General features: G+C 40.3%; 1 protein-coding gene across 2 annotated transcripts in view; it reads left to right on the top strand.

The window, feature by feature from the left end:
• The window catches only part of ARFGEF3 (ARFGEF family member 3), a 58,125-nt gene that overhangs the window by 19,807 nt on the left and 11,257 nt on the right, over positions 1–27,061 (top strand). The window contains exons 8-28 of one of the 2 annotated variants that reach the window (XM_075267912.1): positions 824–908; positions 1,344–1,448; positions 1,542–1,866; positions 3,536–3,648; positions 5,508–6,415; positions 8,338–8,504; positions 9,057–9,222; positions 10,121–10,228; positions 11,566–11,781; positions 12,600–12,710; positions 14,151–14,301; positions 14,445–14,747; positions 14,863–14,996; positions 15,785–15,930; positions 16,722–16,901; positions 18,122–18,263; positions 20,060–20,182; positions 20,709–20,812; positions 21,777–21,921; positions 24,312–24,440; positions 26,077–26,253. In XM_075267912.1, the coding sequence (XP_075124013.1) occupies positions 824–908; positions 1,344–1,448; positions 1,542–1,866; positions 3,536–3,648; positions 5,508–6,415; positions 8,338–8,504; positions 9,057–9,222; positions 10,121–10,228; positions 11,566–11,781; positions 12,600–12,710; positions 14,151–14,301; positions 14,445–14,747; positions 14,863–14,996; positions 15,785–15,930; positions 16,722–16,901; positions 18,122–18,263; positions 20,060–20,182; positions 20,709–20,812; positions 21,777–21,921; positions 24,312–24,440; positions 26,077–26,253 (4,038 nt within the window). Of the gene's footprint in view, positions 1–823; positions 909–1,310; positions 1,449–1,541; positions 1,867–3,535; positions 3,649–5,507; positions 6,416–8,337; positions 8,505–9,056; positions 9,223–10,120; positions 10,229–11,565; positions 11,782–12,599; positions 12,711–14,150; positions 14,302–14,444; positions 14,748–14,862; positions 14,997–15,784; positions 15,931–16,721; positions 16,902–18,121; positions 18,264–20,059; positions 20,183–20,708; positions 20,813–21,776; positions 21,922–24,311; positions 24,441–26,076; positions 26,254–27,061 lie in introns of both variants that reach the window. The other variant, XM_075267911.1, reaches the window with a different exon arrangement.

Below are 27,061 nucleotides of genomic sequence, written 5' to 3'. Positions count from 1 at the left end.
TACTCCAGCTTGTGATATCTGTCACTGATTTGGGAGTTTTTATCCATAAAATATTTTTATTTTCTTCTTTTTTTTTATTTTTGAGTATGTGGAAGTAGTACCAGTTGGTGTACCGGCATGCCTGAGAGGTAGCTTAGAGTACATGCAAAATATATTACAGGACTCTTGTAAAATACATATACTTGGGTGATGTATAATTCTTACTCACACGTGACCCATAATATTGGAGGACTTGGCTTCTTAAAAATACAAGGAAATTTATTTAAGACACGTGGATGTAATCCAATAATATATAACAGCCCTTAATTATCATTTTGCATTCATGGTATTGACCTCCTCTTATTAGACAGTGGGTCCGTATAGACGTCCTCCGACTTTGGGGCTCAATTGTGAATACAAACTTTTGATCCTTCATAGTTGTGCCACTGAGTGTATCTTCAGCAATCCGTCACGTATGACTCCGATTGTAGGTGCAGAGGTGGATTGGCACAATTCCCATGGCACAGAAGAGGAAAACAGACTGATACACATAAGTGATGCTAATATTTTTTATTTCCTGTTGCTTACATAGCAGCAATGTATTCAGCAGCTCAAGAAAGCAGCCATCACTTTGTCAGCACCCTTGCCATCATACATATACATATGTATACAGTCACACACAAGAGCTAGTTTCATAGGGAGACAGTTATCCTATCGTTATTTTTCAGACGTGTAGATGGGAACTAGAATAAGCTCATAAACAGCAGGATAATATGCAGCCACAACTAGAGGTTCTAAAGTGTATTTTCTATTGTGTTCCTTGATGCTTTCATCTATAACCTAGAATCTGGACCCTCCGTAGAGTCGCTGTGTGATGATGTTGTATCTGTCCTGACTGTCCTGTGTGACAAGTTGCAGGCAGTTATTAAGTAAGTATGATATAGCCTTTTTCTAGTGTTGTTAGTGTTATGTGTTATAAATTTTACACATTTCCTGGATTTTAACAACACACTTTTAGAAATCATTAAATCTCACTTCATATCACATCTGTTTTGCACAATTGCCATATATGCTTGGAAAAATCTTCCGATGAATACACTTACATGTTCACGGACCCTAAGTGCCAAACCAATGGCAAAGGATTTTCCATTAGCGTGCATTGACTGGGCATAAATAGGAATTATTCGGACTCTGTGCTTTTCAGTGACACTGTACGACCTTGCAGGTTAAATCTATAGCTGGAGACCCCAATATCGGTTTTAGGGTGTTGCTTGGAGCGTCAGGTCTGTGCTGCAATATCAAAACTGTTAACAAATGTTGAAACTTTTTAGAACATGCAGTCACCCATCTGTGTATGTTTGCAGTGAGAATCACCCCTTGCAGCTCCTATATTTGGAATGTATATTGTCTATGCTGAACAGTTCATCTCCTACAATGCACAACCACAAAGGCTTTATGGACTTAATATGGTAAGTAGTCATTCAAAAATAAAAATGAAAAGGATTTTACTATGCATTAAAGTGTTATTGTAAGTAGTAAGGTATATGATTTTTATTTTCCAGGAAGCATCTCTGTCCAGCATTGGTAGTGATCCTTGGAAATCCAGTCCATGACAAAACAATAACTTCTGCCCACAATAACACCTTTGCTGATTCAGAATGTCAATCAACGGGCGTAGCGGACCAGGGTCGGGGGTCAGCATGTTCTTCTACAGCACCAGCTCTGAGTGGACCAGTGGCCAGAACCATTTATTACATTGCCGCTGAGTTAGTTCGCCTAATGGGTTCTGTTGAATCCATGAGACCTGTCCTGCAGTCGCTCTATCACCGCATTCTACTATACGCACCACCCCAGAATCGTGTGGAAGCTATAAAAATTATGAAGGAGGTAAGTACGAATCTAGTAAATTTTACCGCTCCTCAACTGAACAAGGAATGAATTCCTCTTTATTCTTTACTTGTCTGCATTAAGCATATGGAGGTCTCCAGTTAAGACTGCTAATGAATGTTTATAGAGGAGGAATTGCAGTAATCTGCTTCTTTTATTCACTGCCTAAACTCTGGCTTTCTTCTCTACGATATAGAGAAAATAAAGGAATGAGTCACTGAAGGTTACGTGTAATGATATGTAATTATGGAACTCTTTCATGAATTCCTTAAAACCCACAAAACTGTGCATGGCTCGTACTATGAATTCTTCGCTACAGGGCATGTATATGGTGGCACTTCTTACTTGCATAAGAATGAAAGCAGTCAACTACTTGGATAAACATTGGCAGTAAAATATCTCAGAAGTCATTAGATTGTTGTTTAAGTCTATTCAGATCATGTTTTTTTACGGATCCATTGAATGTATGTAAAAAACAGATGTCAACAGATGCAGATGGGTTGCCAACTCTTTACATAGAGATCAAGCTAAAAAAAAAAAGACTGATCCATTTCAGCCCTTTTTAAGTGTTCATCCAAAAAATGTATAGAAGGTATAGAAATGGATCAATTTTTGCTTAAGATTGATTTCAATTTCAATATGAAATAATGGCCGTCTGCTTGTGTTTTTTTTTTGTTTTTTTTTGATCCATTAAACAGACCTGCTAAATGGATGTAAAAAATATGTGATATGAATGGAGCCTAATGTGTATTGTATTTTAAATATGATTTTTATTGAAAAGAGAAAACAAAGAAAAATTTTACAATGTAATGTAAAAAAAAAAACAGTTACAAACATAAGAAAAACCAGCAGAGGTCCAATCAGTAGAACAAAAATTACAAGGTTGGAATTTCGGATTGCAACCTAAGTGCAGGGGTGTCACAAACATAACCAAATAAACAAAGACCCTAATGTGTATTGTAGACTGTCCTGACTTTCCCCAGATGGCAGGGAAAAGAATTTGTTTGGATTTTAACCCATCATTTTGTTTTTAGGGAAGAAAAGCTGGCTCCAAAGGTTTTTAGCACTGGCTTATTCCACTCTCCTCATTGAAAAGTCATACACGCCTCACTGAGCTGAGCATGCATGTCTATATTATATTCTTTTTCTGCAGCCAGTGATATGATCTCATTTCCCTATCTATAGGTAACCAAGGGAACTGTAAAGCCATATATGTTTAGTAACCATTGCATCCAGCACAATTGCTTGACACAACTGAACTCCGGAATTACTTTTATATCTGTCTTTGAAAGCCCGGCACAGATTTATGAGACAAACCCACTGTGACAGTGACCTATGCACATGGATAAACTCCTGTACATTGGCAGTGCTTAACATTGTATTTATTTTGCCATTGCTTTAAGTATAGCCATCTGGTGTATTGTGTTCTATGTCTTGGAAAATGTACATTGAGTCAGCGGAACCATTAAAACAAATAGCTGTGTCCGTGACATTCTCCTGTTACATTATTGACCTTGCTTTGAGATGCTCTCAGGCAGAGAAGCAGTGGAAATTTTCACATAGACTCATAGATTTCGTGGGCTGCACCTGAATCACACAACATTGAACTATTGCAGGAGTGTTCCCAGTACATGTTTCATAGCCAGTCAGTTTATCTCTCTTCCTCTAGATACTTAGCAGTCCTCAAAGACTTTTCGATCTTGCTGGACCATGCACTTCTGAGCCAGAAACCAGGAAAAGGTCCATATCAAAGAGAAAGTCACATCTGGACCTGCTCAAGCTGTAAGTATTTCCATAGGTGGTAACGCTTGACGGTGACATGGAAATATTGTGTTTGTCACTGGGGTTCTGATAATAGATTCTATGTTGTAACTCCCAATATAAAGACATATTTTAGTATGGGCTCTTCAATGTTATGATCATACTTTATAAGTGGTCAAAGATGGACACTAGTGTGAAGGACATACACTGCAGTAGATTTACCATCTTGTCTAATAGTAAGATGGTGTAAACCATAGACTGGACAATCTTTAAAAATATACCTGATTTATCACAGTCAACCCTTTTATATAACTTTACACCGACTATAATTTTGGTTCTAATTTAATACCATTTTGCAGTTTTTCAGGTTTTAAGCTTGAAAATTGAAATAGGCAAACTAGGCATAAACGATTATTCTTTTTGGCGTATTTTCTTCATAAATGTGTCTAAATCTTCATGCAACATTATGTGCCAAAAATGACAAGCATATGGGAGTAGAAACAGCACATACATGTTATTGTGCATACTTCAAGCACAGCCTAGACCAGGCGTGGGCAATTAATTTTATCATGGGGCCGCATAAGAAATTAAAACTATTCTAGAGGGCCGCATTGCGGCAAATTTAGCTTCATCCACTTCTATGTTGACTCCGCCCATTCTCAATCATCTTTTCATGTGCCCCCACACAGTATAATCCTCCTACAGTCACCCGTATATTATATGTCCCCACATTATAATGTTCCCTTCCAACTGCCCCACAGTATTAAGTCCCTCTCCTGGTGCCCCAGTATAAACTGGTAGAAACTAGAGGGGGCATGAAACTTGAGCAGCTGGAGGGTGACATTAAACAGTGGCAGTAATTGGAGGGGGGCAATAAATGAATGGCAGCTGGTACAGGACATAAACCTGGGGGCAACTAGAGGGGGACATGAAACTGGAGCAGCTGGAGGGGGACGTTAGCAGTAGGGGTATTGGAGGGGAACAATAAATTAATGGCAGATAAAGTGGGACATTAAACTGGGGGCAACTAGAGGGAGACAGGTTCCCCCTCCAGCTACCTCCACAGTTTAATGCCCGCTCCAGCTGTCCCCAGTTTAATGTGCGAGAAACTGGACAGAGGATGGAAACCCGGTGGTCAGTTTTCAAACTTATTCACTTGAATGGGTTTGCAAAGTGAACGCCCGTGTACGTCTTCTGGCTCTCTGTGGAGGAACCGTTTTTTCTTTAACCTCGCCGCGGAGAGGCAGAAGACGTACACGGGAGGTCACTTTTCAAATCCATTCAATCTGTGTCATCAAAGTAGGTCCAAAATGGAGGAGCCTAATTTAAGACATTCATATGCCCTAAAATATCATTAAAGAAAGGGGTTGCCATGACAAGACAACCTATTTAAGCCATGTAGATGTAATACAGAAAAGGTTATGCTATGAAATTTCATTGCTTTATTAATGGTATGTGGTATAGCCCAATTTTGGCTAGAATTGTTTTGAGGACTGATAAAGTAACTTATTCCAGCATTTCCTAATGTTCACTGTCTCCACAGTGTGCACTCTGGTGATTTATACTGTAATTGGGATGATATTATTCATATTAGTATTGAGCAGGATTGTGAATGCAGCTCTGGACTATAAGTAGGCTGTAATTCACATAGTCAAGATAATAATACACTGTTTTTACAAAGCTGCTCAACCTGTTACATAGATTCTGTAACCCAATGTTCAACCTATGCTTTAATATATAATTTCTTGGTTTCAGTATATGTGTGAATAGAATGTCTTGTATTTTTATTATATAGTGATTAACTCCTATGTGAATAGAGATGGGTAAGACTTCAAGCATTTTTAAGGCACAACATCAAAAAATGTTTAATTTATTTGTAGGATCATGGATGGAATGGCAGAAGCATGTATGAAAGGAGGCATTGAAGCTTGTTATGCCTCAGTGTCATGTGTCTGTGCATTACTTGGTGCTTTAGATGAAATGAGCCAAGGGAAAGGTCTTAAAGAAGTTCATGTTCAGCATCTACTAAGGCGTCTTGAGGAGCTGAGAGATGGAGCAGAATCAAGCAGGGAATCCATGGAAATCAATGAGGCAGATTTCCGGTGGCAAAGACGCATTCTGTCATCTGAACATACACCATGGGAGCTTGGAACAGAGAAGAGTCCTGACATTAGCATTAGCGTGACCACAGATACTGGACAGACCACATTAGAAGGAGATTTAGGCCAGACTACTCCAGAAGATAACCTTGATGGGCAAGGAAATAATGCACAGTCTCCGTCTCTTAATCGTAATAAAGATACGGAGCTGGATGTCGTAGACCAACCGGATGTTGTTCAAAGGAGTCATGTGACCGTTTTTCCTGACATAACAAATTTCTTGTCTGTTGACAGCAGGACAAGATCTTATGGGTCGAGATACAGTGAGAGTAATTTTAGTGTTGATGAACAGGATCTGTCCAGGACTGAGTTTGATTCATGTGATCAATATTCAATGGCTGCAGAAAAGGATTCCGGTAGATCTGATGTTTCTGACATTGGTTCTGATAACTGCTCCCTGGCAGATGAAGACCAGACACCCAGAGACTGTCCAGCCCATAGATCATTACGGACTGCTGCATTGTCCTTAAAACTACTGAAAAACCAGGAGGCAGATCAGCAAAGTGCAAGACTCTTTGTACAATCTCTTGAAGGTCTTATCCCTCGACTCCTGACGCTGCAGAGGATGGAGGAAGTGGATTCCACTTTGCAGAATTTTGCGTCAACATTTTGTTCAAGTTTACAAGCTGGTAAGTATTCTGAAATAATTGTGTATTATTGTGTACCTCCACAGTGAGACTTGCTTAGCTATTTTTCAGTGTTATGATTTTAAACTTTTTACCTTTAAAGGCGTATTTCCAACTTAGATGTTTATGGATTACCCATTGGACAGATGCATGTCCCACCTTTATCTCCAAAACAGGGTACTGGCTGTTTTTGTGCTTAAGGCCGGGGCCCCATGTTGTGTAAAAGATGCGTCATGTCCACTGTGAAAAGGTCGCATACAAAACCAGGACATTTTACAGTCACGGTGTAGTTGTTGGGATTGTAGCAAATCCCATCCCCACAGTCATGGGAAAATACGCTATGGACATGCTGTGATTTCAGAAATCGCAGTATGTCAAATATACGTATGGAAACGCTGGTGGTTTTCCTATAAGTATAATTGAAGCAGAAAGTCTGCAGAGGAAACCTGTGAAAAAGTGCAGCGGGGAAAATTGCTGTGTATTGCTGCTGCAGTTTCTCCCGTAGCGCTTTTTTTTGATGCGGGATGCTACGTGGGGCCTTAGCTTAACTGTTTTGGAGACTCCAGCAAAAGTGACTGGAGAGAGCCCAGATAACCTTTTTATTCCCTCTCTACCTGCGTGCAGCTGTGATTTGCCAAGTGAGAGGAATCCTGTTCTCTACATAGTTGTAATTTCAGAGGTGAAAGATGCATCTGCCAGACATTTATGATATATCTTGTGGAGGTGCGACAGTCGCTATGTAGGTGCAGATCAACACAATATGAATACAGTGCCCATTCATAGGCTCTTGGAACAATAGGCAAAATTGACCACACTTTATGTAACCCAGAAATATCCAATTGTAAGTGAGTAGAGTCCATCTAGCACCAGTGGTGTCCTTTATGCAACTGATCTGACACAATGTTGTGGATTCCATTTTAATTGACACATAGCAGTTGGTAACAAACCCTTAACCTAGAATTTCATGATCTCATTGGGTCTTCACAAACCCAACCTAACCTGTGATATGTCCCAGTTATTTTCCATCTTTCAGGTGGACACGGTGGGGCAGATTTATTAATATTGTCTAAGGCTGAGGCTTCATGTTGTGCAGCTCTTTTAACGTTTTAAAATATTTTATTATAAAGTACTAGTTACTTTTGCTCATTCCATTCCTGCCTGTGGCACAAAAGAAACGCAGCAAAATCTACAAAAAAAATAAATAAAAATGCTATGTTTCTGCAAAGTGGGGCCTTAGCCTAAAAGTTAGAGAGTGTAGTCTTACACTGACACAGTTATCAAAAAGTCTGATGCTGTTTGATAAATTTGTTGTATTCTTAGGCTGTCTAGTATCACTTTACTCTACATATTAGCTGGCTTAGTTTACACCACGAAAGTGTGCCAAATTTTAGCACCTTTTTGCACCACAGTGCCACAGGTCACAGTGTCACATCCCTTCCCATAAAGCCATTCTCCCTTTGGTGCACAAGTCATAAGTGTCTAAAAAAAAATTGATAAATGTGGTGGCCCTTTACAGTGTCTGCAAAGTGGATGGGATTCTGGCTAATCCCATCCACACACTGCAGAAAAAAATCCACAGCAGATATGCTGCGATTTCAAAATCTATGGAAAGGCCGGCATTTTCCGTAAAATTATAATAGAAGGAAAAATGTATGGAATTTCTGTGAAAAACTCATTCTTTTCCACACTGTTTTTCGGCTGTGGGGCCTTATAGCCTTAGACAATTTTTTTTTGTCACCAATTGCACCATAATTGCTTGATAAATCTCACCCTATGTCCCTGTCTGCCTTTAGTTTAGTCCCTCTGAGCTCCTGTGATCCTGTCCTGAACGTAGACGTGTGAATTTGGCCTTACTATCAGTCTTTCTCTTGGATATGTTGTGTGTTTAATAAAATCCCTTTACTCTGCCATTATGTTTTTTACAGGTGTCATGCATTCTCCTGGCTTTGAATCTAATGGTGGAGCATGCGCCCAAACCCTCCTGAACGCAGACAGTTTATATGTTGCCTCCTATTATACTCTTCTGCTGAACCTAAAACTTGCCAACAGTGATTATTACAGGAAGAAAACTGCCTTGGCTCCAGTGACAGTTGTAAGTGAAATTTTACTATCATATGAAAACCATATCACTAGCTGGGCCTATTTTCTAGCAAAGATTTAGAACATGTGGCTGTTTATGTAGGTTGATGTCTGACAACCACAGTTTTCTGACGTTTTTATGGTTCATGGCACATACAAATCGAAATGTCTGTCTTAAATGTTGGCAGGGATATGTTGGAAGAAGAGTCAGTTTCTTGTCAGGAATATATTGAGCACAGCACTTATTGCTGACGTGTAGATTTACGTGAAATGTATGTGCGGCCAGCTGAAAAAGAGCAGACAGCCCAACCTAACAAACTGCAAGTGTGAAAAGTGCAATGATGTTTCTGTGGCAAAGCCCAGTTCTCTAGTGTTAACTGGTGTCACGCATATGATCTTTGATGTCAGATGCCAAGGTACACAGAGATCTTAAAACCACCAAAAGATAAGGGGGTGCATGTAGAGAGGTAAGAGCGACACGTGGCTACTGAGTGACTCTTGCAAGAAATTTCTAGCGTTTAGTCAATGGCAATATGACCAGATTTATTTTGTATGTTTTGTGCAGAAAGAATTCATGAAGCACGTACAGTCCAGTGGCGTGGTCATAGTGTTCTCCCAGGCTTGGATTGAGGAACTGTATCATCAAATCCTGGACAGGAACATGCTTGGAGAGTCTGGTTACTGGGGAACCCCAGAAGGGCAATGTCTACCCCTTATTACTATGCTCATAAGTGAGTCATCTATTATTCAGTGAATCTGTTCTGTTTGTTGCTTAGTACATGGAATATTATACTGTATGTCTTGGACAAGTTTCTTAGTGCTCTGCTTCGGGCTGTAGTTCCTTCTCTAAATGTATGGGCAGCACAGTGGCTCAGAGAATATCACTCCTGCAACACTGGAGTCTTTTCGATTCCAAACAAGAACAACATCTGCAAGGAGTTTGTATGTTTTCCCTGTATTTGCATGGGTTTCCTCCTGGTACTCTGGCTTTCTCCCACACTTCAGGGAATTTAGATTGTGAGCAGCGGAATATAATGGCATTATAATGGCAGGTGAATTGACATGTCAAATGGCATGTGCTGACAGTGCTAGACTGTGTAGAGACACAATCTGTGGACAAAGGTTTGACCTCATCAGACATCTCCTTTAAATGTACAAACACAAATTAAGCTAGGTTTTCACATTATAGTTTTGTGCCCCTAATGCATGTTTAATACAGATATACTATCCATACCGTATCAGTTTTCTGATCTGTTGGGGTTGTGACACATGGGCTGGACCCCTTACAGATCAGCTGTTATGGCAGCAGGGTTTGCATGGACTTTGCTGGAAGAGCTAATCTGTCAGCAGTATTAACCATGTATTAGGGGCCACACACATACTCATACAGAAGATGAAGGGGTTGTTGTGATTATGAGAAAATAGTTCTTGGACATGTATTTCTCCATGTATGCTTTATAATAGAATTCTGCCATCACGAATGAGTAGCAATAAGTAACTGTAAAACAAAATAAGTAAATAGAATGTACAAAACATTTCTAATTTATACCTTGTACTCATGTACTTTGTATTTCTGTGCCATTATTTGTAGACATTTTACGTTATTATGATTTTGTTTTTATAATCAAGATATCGATGGTTTGGGGAGCAGTGCCATCGGTGGACAGCTTCAAGCATGTATGGCAACACAATCTCCCCTCCCTCCTGACAAGAATATGGACCCAACAACTGTTGCAGGTGTGCAGAATGGAAAACGCTAATGTGCATGGTGCCTTAGCTTGTTTGTATTTGTATTACTGAGGAAAATAACATAATCTAACCTTAAGTCAAAATTCATCTATAAACTCAAAATAATAAAACAGTATTTGAAAGTGGGTTTTCCAAGCCCCTTTAACATACAGTATAAACATCCAACTAATCTGGTTAAAATATATATTCCTAATATTGTATTGGATATTTATGTGCCAGTGAACTTCTCTGTATGGCAAATGAATGTGTTAAAGGGAGTTTGTCACCAGAACCCAGCATATCTACCCAGCCTGTATAGATAGTCTAGGGTCACCTGAATCAATCAAAATTTTCCCCTTAGGAATCAGTGCCTATCTATCTGCAAGGTGGGGATAACATGTAGGGTTCTGAGTAGAGATGAGCGAACACCGTTTAATCGACTAGGTATTTGATCGAATATCAGGCCGTTCAAGGTATTCGTTCCCAATCGAATACCACGTGGCATACGCAGTAAACATTTGTGTCCCCTCCCACCTTCCCTGGCATGTTTTTTGCACCAATAACTGTGCAGGGGAGGTGGGACAGCAACTACAACAACGGAGGCAGTGAAAAAATTTGAAAAAGCCATTGGCTGCCGAAAATATGTGACCTCCCATTCATAAGAACGGCCGCTGCCATATTCGTGTCATTTTGCAGTGAGAGATAGGGAGAGAAACATATCTGCTGAGGGCTAGATAGGCATTAGCTTCAGATAGGCAGGGAAAAAACGAAGAACAACAACAGTTCTTCTCAGAGCTATACACTGCAGGGAAAGGAGTCCAGCTTTCCACAGACGCTGGAAAACAGGGATACAGAACAGTTACTTGTTGCTATATACATGCACACCAGCTTTTGGTAGGGGTGGCCCCCCACAAAATAGCAGGAATCCACAGCAGTTACTTCTTGCTATATACGTGCAAACCAGCTTTTCTTTGGGGTGTGCCCCCCCCACACACACACACACAAATTTGCAGGAATACAGAGCAGTTACCTCCTGCTATATACGTGCAAACCAGCTTTTCTCAGGGGTGTCCACCCAAAAAATAGCAGGAATCCACAGCAGTTACTTCTTGCTATAAGAGACAGACCAGCTTTTATTAGGGGTTTGAAAGAGTCCTACAGCTTTCTGTCTCCTGCTCTGTTTTGTGCAGGAAACGGAAACCTGTATGAACAGAGACCGGGCGCAGATGTGAACGATCCTTTACAATGACCGTTCTTCTGCAATGCATGTTTAGCATTTTACAGTACATAGGTTAAATACCAAACTACTATGGTGATCTCTCATATCATTGTTTCTCCTGTCTCAGGTGTTGCTTTTGCACGGTTTATACTTATTGGATGCTGGAAGAACTTAATAGATACATTATCGGCTCCATTAACTGGGCGTATGGCAGGGAGCTCAAAAGGATTGTCATTTATTTTGGGTGCAGAAGGTGTGAAGGAACAAAATCAGAAAGAAAGAGATTCTATTTGTATGAGCCTTGATGGTCTCAGAAAAGCTGCTCGTCTCAGCTGTGCCTTAGGTATTTTTCTATTATCTATAGTAATTTCTTTCTGTAATGTGGGAATATATGGTTACTTGTTTAGAATATTAATTTACTGCTTTATGCCATTGTATATTATCTGGAATAGAAAGTTGGGTTCGTATCAGTTATGTCTTGCTTAAAGGCAACCCATTAGCAAGAAATGCAGTCTAATCTGCAGCCATTATGCTACAGAGCAGGAGGAGATCAGCAGACTGATATGTAGTTTTGTGGGAAAAGAATCACTATAACTTGTCATTTATTAATGTATTTCATAGTTCTTTCTACTGTATACTTGGAAGGAGCAGTTGAGTCACAAAGATTTTGCATACAGTGATGGCTATCAATCACTAATAGGACCCCCACTGGACTCAAATACTCCTAAGCATTGCCCAAATGCAAAATACATAACAAGGCCCTAATTAGAATAATGGTGGGCAGACAGCGGTGCAAGTGTGAACACCTCCTTACAGGGAAACCCTTTTGTGCTGTATTTGGATGCTCCTGATTGTAGCTGAATATCTGGATCTAAGAAAGGGTTAATGTCAGGGTAAAGCAGTAGGTTAATTCTTTCTGATGAAGAACAGGATCTGATTCTGTTCTTGCTTCTACATATAACATGAACTCTCAGTCTTAAAGTGTCCTAAATGTGGTTATCACATTGGGCAGTATTGTAAAGTCTTCCCCAGGTTGTTTTCTGTTGTCATAAATTGACGTGTGTGTACGTGTATTTGTATGTAAAACTTCCCACCCATCTCTCTATTTTATGAACAGGCTAAAATGTTTGCTATAGGCTTTATTTGCCTTGTCATTTACAGGGGTGGCTGCCAACTGTGCATCAGCATTAGCTCAAATGGCTGCAGCGTCCTGTGTGCAGGAGGAGAAGGACGACAAGGAAAATGTGGAACAAAATGACACAATTTCACAAGGTAACTATATTGTGCAGAATGGGAGCATATACACACAACAACGGTCACATTCTAATTTTCTATAGTCTCAGAACATCAATCTGGTTGTCAGAGTTTCAGAGAATAGAGTGTGCGTGGGAAAATAGATAATGTCCAAATCTTTTTGTCCATACAGAAGGGAACTCATGTAGAGGTCTCTATACAGTCTGTGCACAAACTGTTCAACTCTTGCCAGTAGTACAGTAGTAACCCATGAGACACATGGGGAATAAAAAATTTGTCTTTACACAGTTGCATTGCTGTCAGTGGTGCAATTCACGCGCCCACTGTTTTTCACGGACTGTGAGGCAATGAAAAAAAAAAAAAAAATAGTGGCATGCAATTGTCATTTCTCTACTCTTCTCAGCCATGCAAGTCTATGGGTGTGAGAATAAAATGCCATCCATCTTCTGCCAGTGTGCTGTTCATTTATCACAGATACATTGCTAGGCGATTGCTGAAAAATATACAGCGGGTGCAAAATGAAAACAGATGGCACATGGGAAAAAGACTATGATTTACAACATCCATGGCTTTGTAGTGTAAAGAACAGTCTGAAAGCAGTCTAGATTTTATAACATTAATGTTAGAACTGGTTTCAGCCATACATTTGTATCCCAACATTTACAAAAAAGATGTGGCCTGCACTTCCCAATAGTGTACATTTGCTCTATCTGTCACAGCAAAATCTACACAAATGAACACAAGGATCTTTATCAAGGTGTGTATGCCCATTAGGCACGTCACATTGTCCTGTTTAGTGGATCCCTACTGTACAGTGCTGCACAGTAACCACCACCACTTCAACACCACACCCGCAGTGTAGTGACCCAGCTTACTAATAGCCCCCCTGCTGTCATGCTAAGCTCCCAGGCTCTTGGCCACCCCACCATGTGAACAGATCTAAAGAAAAAGTTCACCTTACCATATGGCCTCAGTCAAAAGACCTGGGGCAAATGGGAGGCGTGCTGGTACCAAGACAAAACAAAAAATGTATAGGGGAACGGGGGCAGAATTTTAGTATACTGACATTTTATAACTGTACTTCTCAGTCACCTGAAATACAGGGAGCTCTGATGCTGAGGGTTAGTAAATACTGACAATAACATATATTATAGAGTCAATCCACGCCTGGATAAATATATAGTGCCCCTCAGGATCTTTTACAACAAGGCCTGGCTCCCATCTGAGTCTTCAGTGTATCATAATGGATATCCCCCTAGAACAGGAAGTGTACGTACAATGGGTGGCTCACTGATCCCAGGGCTGCTGGGGTTGTCTAACCCTGTCTGGTGGGTCTCTTGAAGGATTATTGTGCTTTATTTTTAATGAATGGAAGATCAAAAAGATGGAAAACTCTACATTGTGATTTTTTTTAAATGACCGGATTTGATATCTGTCCTCTCTTTGTTTTTAAAACAGTAAAGCAAAAAGTAGAGCAAAAACTGGAGCAGATGGGTAAACATGGAGGGTACCGTCTACACAATGCCCATGTTCTATGTATGGATGCCATACTTAATGTTGGTTTGGAGATGGGAAGTCACAATCAGGACTGCTGGCCACATGTGTTCAGGTAGACTTTGCTGTAATCTGTGTATTTGGTGGGATTAAATATCAATACAAAATATTTTTTTTCATGCAAAATTTTAAAATTCTTTATTTTCTAATGTTCCAAGTAGACTTTATTCAAAGGTAATACTCTGTTCTTCCTGGCAGGGTGTGTGAATATATCAGCACCTTGGAGCACACGCACTTTAGTGAGGGGACATCGCAGCTGCCACTGACAATCACCCAGTCTCAGTCCACAGATTCACAGGGCCTCTCCTCTGACTTTTCACAAGAACATACTAAAGAACAGGAGGCTTCACTTGGAAAGAGTCCCATCATCCAGCCAGTCCCAATCCAAGAGCTTATCAAGGAGGGTAACAAGGGCCGGTCATTTGACTTTCGTGGAAATACCTTGATGAGTGCAACCAATGCCGCAAAAGCTGTTTGCACTTTGTCCACACAAGCAGACAAGTGAGATACTTTATTTGTATTTTCTGTATTTATGACACTATTTTATAATTTATGGTTCAACCACAAGCTTGTCTAGTACTTGGTAATGTAAAATTGCATTTTCAATTATTCGCAGACTATTTGAAGGTGCTGCTGATAAACTCAATCTGGTTGCACTGAGTGGGTTTCTCTACCAGTTAAAGAAGGCATCCCAGGCTCAGCTTTTTCATTCAGTCACTGATACAGTGGATTATTCCCTTGCAATGCCAGGTAAGACCTTTATTGGAATGGAAACGTTTGATAAGTAATATCTTCTTGGAAAGATGGAAAGATTAATCTTCGATTGACTTCACTGCAGTAGTTAAAGGGGTTGTCCAGGCAAAATTGGACAACCTTTAAACTTTTAAATCATTTGGGGCAGTGAAAAAAAATGCATACTAAAGTCCCGGTTCTTCTGCTCTGGCGGTTTCTCTTGGGTCTCTTCTTGGGTTCTGTGGCCTCAGCAGGCCTCAGAAAGAGACCCTTGATGTCGCAGGTAGTGATAATGCATGCCCTTCGCTGATTGGCCTCAACGGTCATGTGACCTCTGAAGCCAATCAGTGGCTTTAGTGGAACTCCGGAGAAGACCCATTCGGCAGGACCAGAATGCGCCAGGAGGACATCGGGACAGAGTATCAATTTTTAGTTTTTTCACTGACCCCAGCTGATTTAAAAGTTAAAGGGGTTGTCCATTTTTGCCTGGATAACCCCTTTAATTTATCACAAGGGATGCATAAGGCATTCACCACTTTGTCTTCTCCTCAGTGAATATTTTAACTAGGAAATATAAAAAACAAAAAACTTGAGAGTCTTCAGTAGTTGATGCCTTTTTTATGGCTAACTAATATTGATGACAGATTACAAGCTTTCGAAGCTCTCGGCTTCTTCCTCAGGTTAATTTAAAATTAATTTCTGAAGGATGCACACTTATGTATAAAAGGACACTTAGGAATAGAATTTTAGGAGGGAGGTATTCTGGTGGCCCTGGTGATTGTAAGAGGGAATTTTTTAATTTACAGGTGAGATTAAATCTACTCAGGATAAAAGAAGTGCTCTACACCTCTTCCGTCTTGGCGATGTCATGTTACGCATCATCCGAAGCAAATCTCGTCCTCTTCTTCACATTATGCGATGTTGGAGTATAGTGGCACCTCATTTTGTAGAGGTAACTATAAAGATATTCATTACTTTACGTTATATAGGATTGCATACTTTACACAAACCAGTGTACCCAACCTTTTCAGACTCCGGTTTGATCTGTTAGTTTTTTATCTCTTTGAATTTACAGGTGAAACATATTTTTTTTTTTTGTAAAACCTTACCAAAATCCGTATCAATACGGAATATAGTGGCACTTACAAATGTGACCCCAAATGATGCACCATCCTATACTTCCCAATGAGCCATAAGCACTGAGCACATTCATCATCCACCTTCACCCACAGTATATTTGCCATCACCATGTACTAAATAGGACTGAAGAATTTGATCGCCCCTTCCAGAGCTGCCAAGTTTTTGGCTGATTTAAGGATGGCACAACCCATCTTTGCTTGACTGACGTGAATAATACCTCAGGCATCTCCAAAACTAGCTAAACTGGCGCAGGCACTGAATAAAAAAGTATTTTCCACTCAAAGCAAGGAATTCGTAGTGCGCATGCGCTGGTTAACTTATTTATGGAACAAGCACATTGCATTCTAACCACATGTAACACACTGCCATTTTGTTTGAATGATGCAATGTATAGAATATATACCCAGTAATAGAAATCTCTGAAAAATGCCAAAGGGGTTTAAATTTCCATTAAAGCTTTTTTGTTACTGAAAATCAATGGTGGTCTAAGCTCGCAGACGTTATAACTGTGATCTCCTCTTATATCTGAATGTTTTGTCATTTCCTGTAATTTTGATGCTTTTCTTCAGTGCTACAATACTAATCACTTCCCTGTTATGTTAGGCAGCCTGTCACAAAGAAAGACGTGTCTCCAAGAAAGCTGTCTCCTTCATACATGACATTATGACGGAGGTCCTGACTGACTGGAATGAGCCGCCACACTTTCACTTTAATGAAGCGCTCTTCCGTCCTTTTGAGCGGATCATGCAGCTAGAGTTATGTGATGAAGATGTCCAGGACCAGGTGACTTATATGTACAAATTGAGATTAAAATGCAGTTCTAAATCTTAAGTGCTTGAAGCAGCCAAGATCCATGAGTATGAGTGCAACGATTCTACTTACTGACTACCTAAGTAAAATGTAATTTTCCATCTGAAATAGTTGCCACAGTACATCATATTATTAAAATTTACATATTTAATATATAGATAAATATATCCGCACTTCATATAGATTGAAAAATCTGAATATACTGTACGGCTACATGCACACGACAGAGTGTGCATGCCTAGGTGGGAACGATGTCATAGTTGAAAGCACTCAAATGACACTTGGATGTAATCGGAGTGTCAGCTAAATGCAATCTGTCTCCTATTGACTTCAGTTGGGGGTTCTGTTCTGCTGTGTTGCGATGTTACAAAGCAGGATATAACTAGCTCTATAGTTATCGGAACAGCACATCGGACCCAGACTCCCCCATCGGGAGACTCTACCTGCACACTCTGTTGTGTGCATGAGACCTATGTTGTATTACAGTAGGGACTGAGTGAGTAAATAAATGCATTATAGAAGGACTGCAGAAAATGTCACTTGGATGTCATTTACAGATCCTGCCATCCACAAGATGGTAATATTAAACTAACATATAAATGTATTTGTAAGGTTAAGTTCAAATGGAGATTTTGCAGCAGGACCCAGTATGCAAAATTCATCGTAGAGATCTTCTGTTACCTCACTGTCACTGGTTCACCTCAATGGGGGTTCCAGTGGGATCCACCTGAGAGTGAGTGTCTGGGGAGTAGTAATTTACTTACCTGGTCCCAGGATCCCTGATGATGGACCCAGGTGTCCCCCAATTAATTTGATTTGAAGCATTATTGCACCCTTCCCCCCTTTCCGTCACTGCGCCTCCTTCCGCTCCAACACAGGTAATTGACATGGAATGCTTCTTCAAATCACATGACTCAGTGGCGATGAAGTTGGTCTATTGCCAGTGACTCCCCCCTTTAAGATCAGACAGCATGCTGCTTTTTCTTCTAGCTGATTTTTTTTTATTTTTTTAATAAAATACATTTTTTAAAGGAATTTTTTTCCCATAGAAATGAATGCAAGGCAGAATTTCGGCTCTGTGAACTTATCCTAAAATATGAAATTTTAGCTTTTATTTCCACTTTTGATATTGAATATTAAAGGACAATCAGTGATCAATACAAGATTAGTGTATTTGTTTGTACAACTTTTAGGTTGTCACATCGATTGGCGAGCTGGTGGAAGTGTGCTCTCCTCGAATCCAGTCTGGATGGAGACCTTTGTTTAGTGCCCTGGAAACCGTTCACAGCAGCAAGTCTGATGTTAAAGAGTATCTTGTAGGAGAATACTCAATGGGTATGTTCAGTGCTAAATAAAACATTTAAAGCTTGGTTCACATCTGCGCCCAGTCTCCGTACAGGCACTCCGTTGGCCTCGCAGCATGAAAAATGCAAAGAGAGAAGCAGTGCAAGCAGTCTTCTCTACGCATTTTTCACCTTTTTCGGGCGGAAACCGAACAAAAACCAAGCGGACTGGGCTTTTTGTGCGGATTAGGTTTCTCCAAGCAGACCTCCTGAACGGAAACCTGTGCGCAGATGTGAACCGAGCCAAAGTACAATTTCTGCAAAATGCTTCATGTTTCATGGCTTTTAAACTGTTGCCATCGCTGAAATGTTAGGGCTGTATTGGTGGACTAGAAAGGAGGGGATGAGCTGCAAGTAAAGCCAGAAATGACCTAGTCATTTAGTGACTCTAAGTGGACGTTGCATGATCATTTCATCAGCCCCCTAGCCAATAAGATATGTGCGCCTATGAATGAAAAAAGCTGAATGGCACTTTCACAATGAACCAGAAGCAGATTTTTTTCAAGAAAATGTTTTTTATTGGGGAATAATGTTTTTCTACTTTTTTTTGTGTTTCCATGATGTCCTGGTGATAAGGTTAGGGTAAACACAGCAGATTTTTCTCTAGCTGAAAAATTCAGCTTCAGGAATTTGTCTCAAAATTTTTCCACTTGACCAAATTCCATGTCAGTTGCCGCATCTGCGAGGCAGAATTTTCCACCTCTCATTCACTTAAAGAGGACCTTTCACCATCTGGGACACATGCGGTTTAATACAACGCACTCGGCTTCCCCATTCTGTGCCCCCGGTGAAGAGCTATCAGTGCCGATACCGTACCTCATCATTGTCAGTGATTGACAGTCAGTCAGGAACGCCCTTCCTCACAGTAGCGTTTATTACGCTGTACTGTGGAAGTGGTGAGGTACGCCTCCCTCCCCTCCTGATAATACTCGTCCATAGACTGGTATGGGGGGGTGGGCGATCCTCACCCCTCAGCGTCATCGCTGGGCGGTAAGGAATGCTCCCCTTCTCACATTACAGCGCTATAGACGCTGCTGTGAGGAAGGGCATTCCTGACTGTCAGGAACACCCTTCTGACAGTGAAGAGAGAGGGTACCGGCACCTATAGCTCTTCACTGGGGACACAGAACGGGAAAGCTTTCTAGCAGTGTATTAAACCGCATGTGCCCCAGGAGGTGAAATGTCCTCTTTAAATGGGAGTTATCAGGTGGAATTCACCTGAAGATTGAACATGATGTTTATTTTTTCTCTGGCTGAAAAAATCAACCTCTGTTTCCTATTGAAATGAATGCAGGCTGGTTTCAGGCAGAATTTGAAGTGGAATCCATCTCAAATTCACTGCCAAATTCCTTTGTATGAACATACACTACAAAGAGGAATTTGAAGCAGATTTTTTTCTGCTTTACAAAAACAGATGTGAATTTTGACACTGAATTTAAAGTGGAATTTAGAGTGGCGCAGAATTTTGCTTTTTTCAGGCAGAGCCATATTCTGTGAGCAGAGTTTGACAGACTACGCACCAAAAGAAAAGGTGTATTTTCTGCCTCCCATTCATTTCAATGGGAGTTCTCAGTCGGAATCTGCCCGAAGAACCAGCAGTCAGCTACTGCCGTGCTTTGAAATGAATAAGAAACAGATTTCAGACTAAATTCATGGTGAATTTAGAGGCTGATTCCACTTCAAATTCAGCGTCATATTCCTACTTGTGAATATCCCTAAGAATCATGATTGCTGGACTGTTCCTTTTAGTTCTCTAACCTATTGTCTTACTTGTTTTTTTTCTCCTAGGAAAACGCCAGGCTCCGGTGTTTGATGTGTTTGAAGCATTTCTCAATACAGACAACATTCAAGTTTTTGCCAATGCAGCCACGGATTATATTATGTGCCTTATGAAGTTTGTGAAAGGATTAGGTACATTCCACAGTTTAACCACTGGTTATTGACTGACAGTAATGCTATATAAGGAGGTTGGTAGGGATACAAAACTATAAAATGCATATAAATACACTCACCCAGTGGCCGAATATGCATCACTGTACTGTACTAACTATCATGTAGAGTCCAGGTAGAAACTTCTATCTTCCAAATTTGTGACCACAAATTCATGGCAGTGCACCTACTGTAAGTTTGTGTTCAATGTGATATCTCCTGCATGATATACAGAGTTCTCTCCCCATTATTTTCAAGGGCCTTACAGCAGAGCTTTTAATCACACTGCAGCAGTCCCCCCTTCCTGAGCTGCTGAGCTTGTAAACACTGGGCATAATACAATAGTGATCAGGTCAAGATGAATATTCTGCAGTGTTATACTCCTATCAACCATTGAACAGTTAGATAATACAACTCTTTCACTGCCTTAACATATATTCACATTTACTGGTAGTGGTTCTGCTTTTTCTGGTGCTCAGAATGATGTTGGTATTTAATATTGATTCAGGTGAGAATGACGTGAAAGAAATTGGTGACTGCGTACCATCTACTGCGTCATCCTCCACAGACCTTTGCCTACCAGCTTTGGATTATTTAAGAAAATGTTCTCAGGTAAAGCAGCATTTTAGTTTCCTTGTACTCTGCAGGCAGTAAGCATTGCTACACATGGTTTACAGTGAATTCATAGAGTATGTTAAAGGAGTTGTGAGGGATAAAATTTAATTCCTACACTAATCTAAACATCTTTCCCCGCCTACTTTCTAAATTCCATAATTTATCAAAATTGTCACTAATACTCCACCCCACCCCATCATACTTACCTGTCTTCCTTTCAGATTTCCTCCTGTGGGACAGTGCCTCACTCCTTTCTGACTCTGCCGACGTGCTGCACTACAGCTTGGCGATCCTCCTCTACTGTGTAGGTGTGGTAGCACTAGCCTCTCATGCCTGGGCAGTAAAGGTGAATTGCCGGCTGCATCGCAGCATCGGGACTATTGCGCGCGCTGGCAGAGTCAGAAGAGAGGGAGGAGCCGTCCCGCAGGAGGAAGTCTGGAAGAAAGGGGTGGAGGGATGGGCTGAGTTAGGTGGAAAGGGCTAGTAGTGGGCGGGATAGCTACAGAGACAGAGAGGGGGTGTAAGAGGGAGGAGTACATAGTGAGAGGGAGATGGTGTAAGTTAGTCTACGAGTACTATGATGCGTTAGCTAAGACAGCAAGAAGCTACATCATGTAAACAAATGCAGAAAATACCAGGCGCTCCCACAGAAACCCAGAAATCACTCAAAACACTACTAAAGGTATTTGAGTGCACTTACTGAATCATTAATAGCATGAACAGACCTTTTTTTTAAAAAAAAAAAAGTTTGGCCTGGAAAACCCCTTTAAGTATTTAGAGATATGTAAATTATACCTGAAAAAGAAGACCGCTTTCAGACCTAACCCTAAAAAAAATGTGTGCCAAAGGACAGCATTTTTTTCTCTGCAAAACAGAAGCTTTAAGAATATTTTACAGTGTATATTTTTTTTTTTATAAAGTCACCACATAGTAAAAGAACCATGTTTTATTTAACATGTAGTTACTGGCTAAAATCTACAAGATGCCAATGAAGCCAATCTTCTTGTGTGGGCGTCTGAACACTTTACCCCACCGAGTTCAAGAAAGGTCAGCAAGCAGTGAAGATGGTATTGACGCTGTATTATCCGAGTTTGATGATGACACTGGTAGGTTATGTAGTAACCTTCTCTAATACATGTCTGTGCTAGAACTTCTCTTTCCATCTACATCCCATATCCCACAACACAGAATGTTAAGAACATGTGCTGTAAAATTGTGTTATGGGGAATACAAGTATTTACTAAAACTGATAAATCTATTGTATTGTTCCTCTGTAATTCTTCCTAGAAATTCATAAATAAATTGACTATGGTTATGTGTTATCATTTGTGTGTCATTTAGACATTGTCCAGTCCAGACTGTGCAGGATCAAACATCTGGTAATACTGATTTGTCAATGTATTCTTGAATTTATAGGAGGAATAACAGAGGGGCAGTATAACAGCGATTTATATGTGTACATCCTGAATTGCAGCCAATCACATCTCTCACTGTCACAGTCAGTCTTGTGATGGGAGACTGGTTGGGAAGAGTCAAAGGTTGGACTATGCACTTGTATGGGGAATATCGAGGCTTCCACATGAAGATGCTGCTAATTACAATTCTGGACGTACACTTTTTAAAGGGGCTCTATCAGCAAAATCATGCTGCTAGAGCCCCACATATGCATGAATAGCCTTTAAAAGGGCTATTCAGGCACCGTAAATGTTATATTAAACTACCCCCCCCCCCCCCCCCCCCGTTTTAAAATAAAACCCTAAAAAAGAATGTTATCTACTTACACATCGTGCACTGTGGGCAGGCATTCAGGGTGTGTCTTCTTCTTCATCCACGCCTCTTCTTCCTCCGATGTCCTCTGGTCCCGTCCTCCTCCGGCGCTCGCAAACTGACACTGATATTAAAAAATGGCCTGGGCGCATGCGCAGTAGCATGCGGCTTCTACTACAGCTACTGCGCAGGCGCCCAGGCCATTTGTGTGTCAGTTCGCAAGCGAGGAGGACGGGACTGGAGGACATCGAAGGAAGAAGAGGCGTGGATGAAGAAGACGGCGCACCCTGAATGCCCGCCCAGCGTGCACGATGCGTGATAGAGCCCCTTTAAGAGGGTACTCAAAATGTGAAAAAGTTGTATAATAATAAATGGAAAAGCAGGTAATATTTAATAATTGTATTAGTTTTTAGTATTATTTTTACTCTCCTAGATATTGGTGGTGCTTGCGGTGCATTTGTGCAGAGTATCAACAGGAATTGCAGTATATTTCTAAAGATAATTCAGAAGTGACAACTCATATAGCTGTAAATAGTAGTCAAATAGAAATATTTGACTAAATTAAAATTAAAATTATTTATTAAATGTTGTCTGCTTTCTAATGTAATTTCTGATTTACTAAAAGGTATCTGATTAGAATTTTGTATATTTTTAAGTCCTTTGTCATATGTAAGTTGAATGGTGGCAATGCATTCCTACATATGGACATATGTAAAAATAATTAAGCATGTGTGTGTATGTTTGATATACCATATATACTAGAGTATAAGCCGACCCGAATATAAGCCAAGGCCCCTAATTTTACCACAAAAAACTGGGAAAACTTATTGACTCGAGTATAAGCCGAGGGGGGGGAAATGCAGCAGCTACTGGAAAATTTCAAAAATTAAAATGGTCGGAGTTTTTGGGTGCCGTAGTTGCTGGGGAAGGGGAGGGGGTGTTTTGGTTGTCTGTCCTCCCCTTCCCTGAGCTTGAGGACTGGGTTTTTTCCCCCACTTGGAATTCAGCCTGGCTGACTATAGGGTATCTGCAGTGCTCCTATTAACCCCTTCGCGACGGAACAGGAGCACTGCAGATCCCCTATATTCAGTAGACCGGGCACTCTCAGACACAGGGATACCTAATGTGTGTGTGTTTCACAGTCATTTTCTACTTTTACATGTATTCTAAGGAAAGGAGGGATTTAGAACTTTTATTTATTTTATTTTTTTATTATATTTTCTTTAAAGCTTTTTTTTTCACTATTTCATGGGAGATTCTATAAATTACTATTGCGGCTGGTCATAGACAACCCCCCCCCCCCCTCAAAATTATTATTTTTTTTTTGCTTGACTCGAGTATGAGCCGAGGGGGGCTTTTTCAGCACAAAAACTGTGCTGAAAAAGTCGGCTTATACTCGAGTATATACGGTATATGCATTATATGATGGTAAGTAACATGCTTCATTTCTGGGATCTCCTGAAACCATTATGCTCCATTATAGGGATTCTGTTTGGCATCAGTTCTGTTCCATTTTTCCATTATTGATGTCATCAGTTTTTAACTGTCAGTGAAAACAACACATGAATTTCATTGGTCATTGTCACTTTTTTTTTTCTTAGACATTTTACATTTCCTAAATAAAATAGATTGCATGACGTATGGACCACAAGGGGAGCACCAATAAAAAGAAAAAAAAAAGTAAATTATATGGTATGATCTTGAGTGCTGACTGTTTGTCTTCCTTTAGGTCTTATTGATGTATGGATAAACCTTCTAGAACAACTTACAGCTGCTGTTTCAAATTGCCCCCGTCAACATCAACCGCCCACCTTGGATTTACTGTTTGAGCTATTGAGGGAAGTTGCCAAAGTGCCAGGTAAATGCACATACAGTGAAACCTCTGGCAGTTGTCAGAAACCAAGCTATGATTTCCTTTTTGTGGACAGGTTATCGGGCAGGGATAGTGCATACATGAGGAGATAACCCAACCACAATAACGGAACAATAATTGGGTTTCTGACAAATGCAAGACCAACGTTCCTGCATTCATGGTCGTATCAATCGGTAAATCTTCAAGACAACAGAATGTTAAGATGATTTGTGAAAATCTTTAAAACCTCTCTAAAATTTTTAAATCCTTATATTTGACACAAAAAACTTGAATTTTTGGGGCCACACGGTGGCTCAGTGGTTAGCACTGCAGCCTTGCAGCGCTGGGACCTGGTGTTCAAATCCCACCAAGGGCAAAAAACCATCTGCAAGGAGTTTGTATGTTCTCCCTGTGTTTGCATGGATTTCCATCCCATATTCCAAAAAGACATACTGATAGGGAAAAATGTACATTGTGAGCTCTATGTAGGGCTCACAATCTACATTTTAAAAAAAAAAAAAACTTGAATTTTTTATTATTTCAAATTTAAATATAATTATATTAATGCCCACCAGAATACCCAATTTGGTTTGGACCACATAAAAACTGTGTTTGTGTTCCAGTTTTTGGAATAGTTCCAGCAAAATTGAATCTATTGGCATGCATGTTTGGCACCTCAGTGGGATAATGCATTCTCCAATGTTTAGCAGTTATGTATTGGGCATGACATGGGCTCTCTGCATTAGAGTGATGCTGGCAAATGTTTCTTTCATGTCCCTTGCAAATGTCTTGTTCCTGCTTTGCTCCAGTGATGCAGCACGGCACAGCGCTGCACCTTACTGGTCTCACAGTGGAACCAGTTGTGTCGGCTTTTTAGAGGCAGCTTTCATAGAGTGTAGCTGGCGGAAACTTAGTCACTGAAAAAATGGGGAAATTTGTATTTGCAATGAAACCTCTCTTCTGGAGAGGTTTCATTGTAAGTATAAATAAAGAACATGTAGACAGTAGCGATCCATTTTTATTAAGGTTAAACTGACAGTAAAAGCAATAATAATATTGATGTAGGTAAAATATTAGTTTATAAAATATTTGTAATAGACTAGCATTGAGACTCTAAGTTACAGACTTCCATACAGAATTATGTCACTCAGAAGCTAGATTCATACCAGCATTTGGCTCTCTGTTATTCGGATTACAAAGCAGTACCCGCAGATACCTACTGACCCCATAGACTATAATGGGGTTTTCCTTGCATGACTTTTCTCTCTGCTGATTTTAGGCAAAGTCTCATATGGAGACTCAATACAGATGTGACTCCAGCCTGGCAGTCATGGTGAACTTGAAAGTGTCCCATTCACAGTTGGATTTGTGTAATATTTGACCACTGCATAAAAATGCTTGTGCATGGATAAGATGTCAAACACCCAGTGTGTTTTAGTGGTTATCAGAAAGTATGATACTAGAAATTATACTGTGTCAAAGAGAAGCTTGTGGTTTCAAGGAGGGCTTCTATTTCTCATTCTATGACATGTATGCTATATTTGTAAATGTTTTGCCTTAAATCATTTTTGCTTATAAACCTTACAGCAATTGTCCAATAAGATTAGGTTGCTCATACTTACAGACTACTTTTGTCTTGCAGGACCTGGATTTGCTATTTACGCTGTTGTACACCTGTTATTACCGGTCATGTCCATGTGGCTGGGACGCAGCCAGGGTGACCATGCTTATTGGGATGCAGCTTCTGCCAACTTCAAACACGCAATTGGATTGTCTTGTGAACTAGTAGTTGAACACATTCAAAGCTTCATAAATTCAGGTGAAATATAGGGTTTGTTGTGTGCAGTATTACAACGCTGTACTATTACGACGCTTAGCATTAATAATACCGTAATAGTACGGCACCGAAAAGGAAGGGGATAACCCTTTCTCACAGATGGACATAACTTTAGCTGGCACATTTTGGATGCCACAAGAAAACAGGCTGTGGTGGTGCCGACATCAGCAGGTTATGGCTGCAATTTACCACCTTTGACGTCCTGCAGTAGAGCCCAGGTTTGCCGTTGCTTATTATCCTTATTATCAATATCAATCTTGACTGTGGTGTCTCTGTACTTAAACAGAGGGGAAGTCTCCTTTTGTTATACTGTTGGTGCCATTCAAACAAGTAGCAGAAGGAAAGTGTGGTTATTACTAACAGAGCTAATGCCTTGTTCTATGGAGTATACCAAAATATTATATAATTGTTGAACAGATCTCTTTGTGAAGTTCCCTGATATGCCTAAAAAATAAGTATTGTACCTGTAAACACTAGGGCCCCACCATACACTTCCCTACCCTCAGAACAAAAACATAACCTGCAACCTTCATTTCAGATGAAAAAATGAAAACTGCAACAGAGAAATCCCTAAGTCTGCTAAGTCAAAAGGCCTGCCAACCTTGACGCCAATTTACATCCTTGACTGTCCAAGTCAAAATCTGTACCATTCTCTGCCAATGTCTAGGGTTGGCCTATTTTTCCTAATTGGAGGCCCTTGCCTTGTCACCCATTTCTTGCTATGAGGAGTGTAGCTTCAGTAAGGGGCTGGACTCATATTCTTGGGTCTCATATTGCAGGTTGAGCTAAA

The sequence above is a fragment of the Leptodactylus fuscus genome, chromosome 3, assembly GCF_031893055.1.
Source record: "Leptodactylus fuscus isolate aLepFus1 chromosome 3, aLepFus1.hap2, whole genome shotgun sequence".
NCBI lineage: Eukaryota > Metazoa > Chordata > Amphibia > Anura > Leptodactylidae > Leptodactylus > Leptodactylus fuscus.
This window is presented reverse-complemented; position numbering and strand designations above follow the sequence as displayed.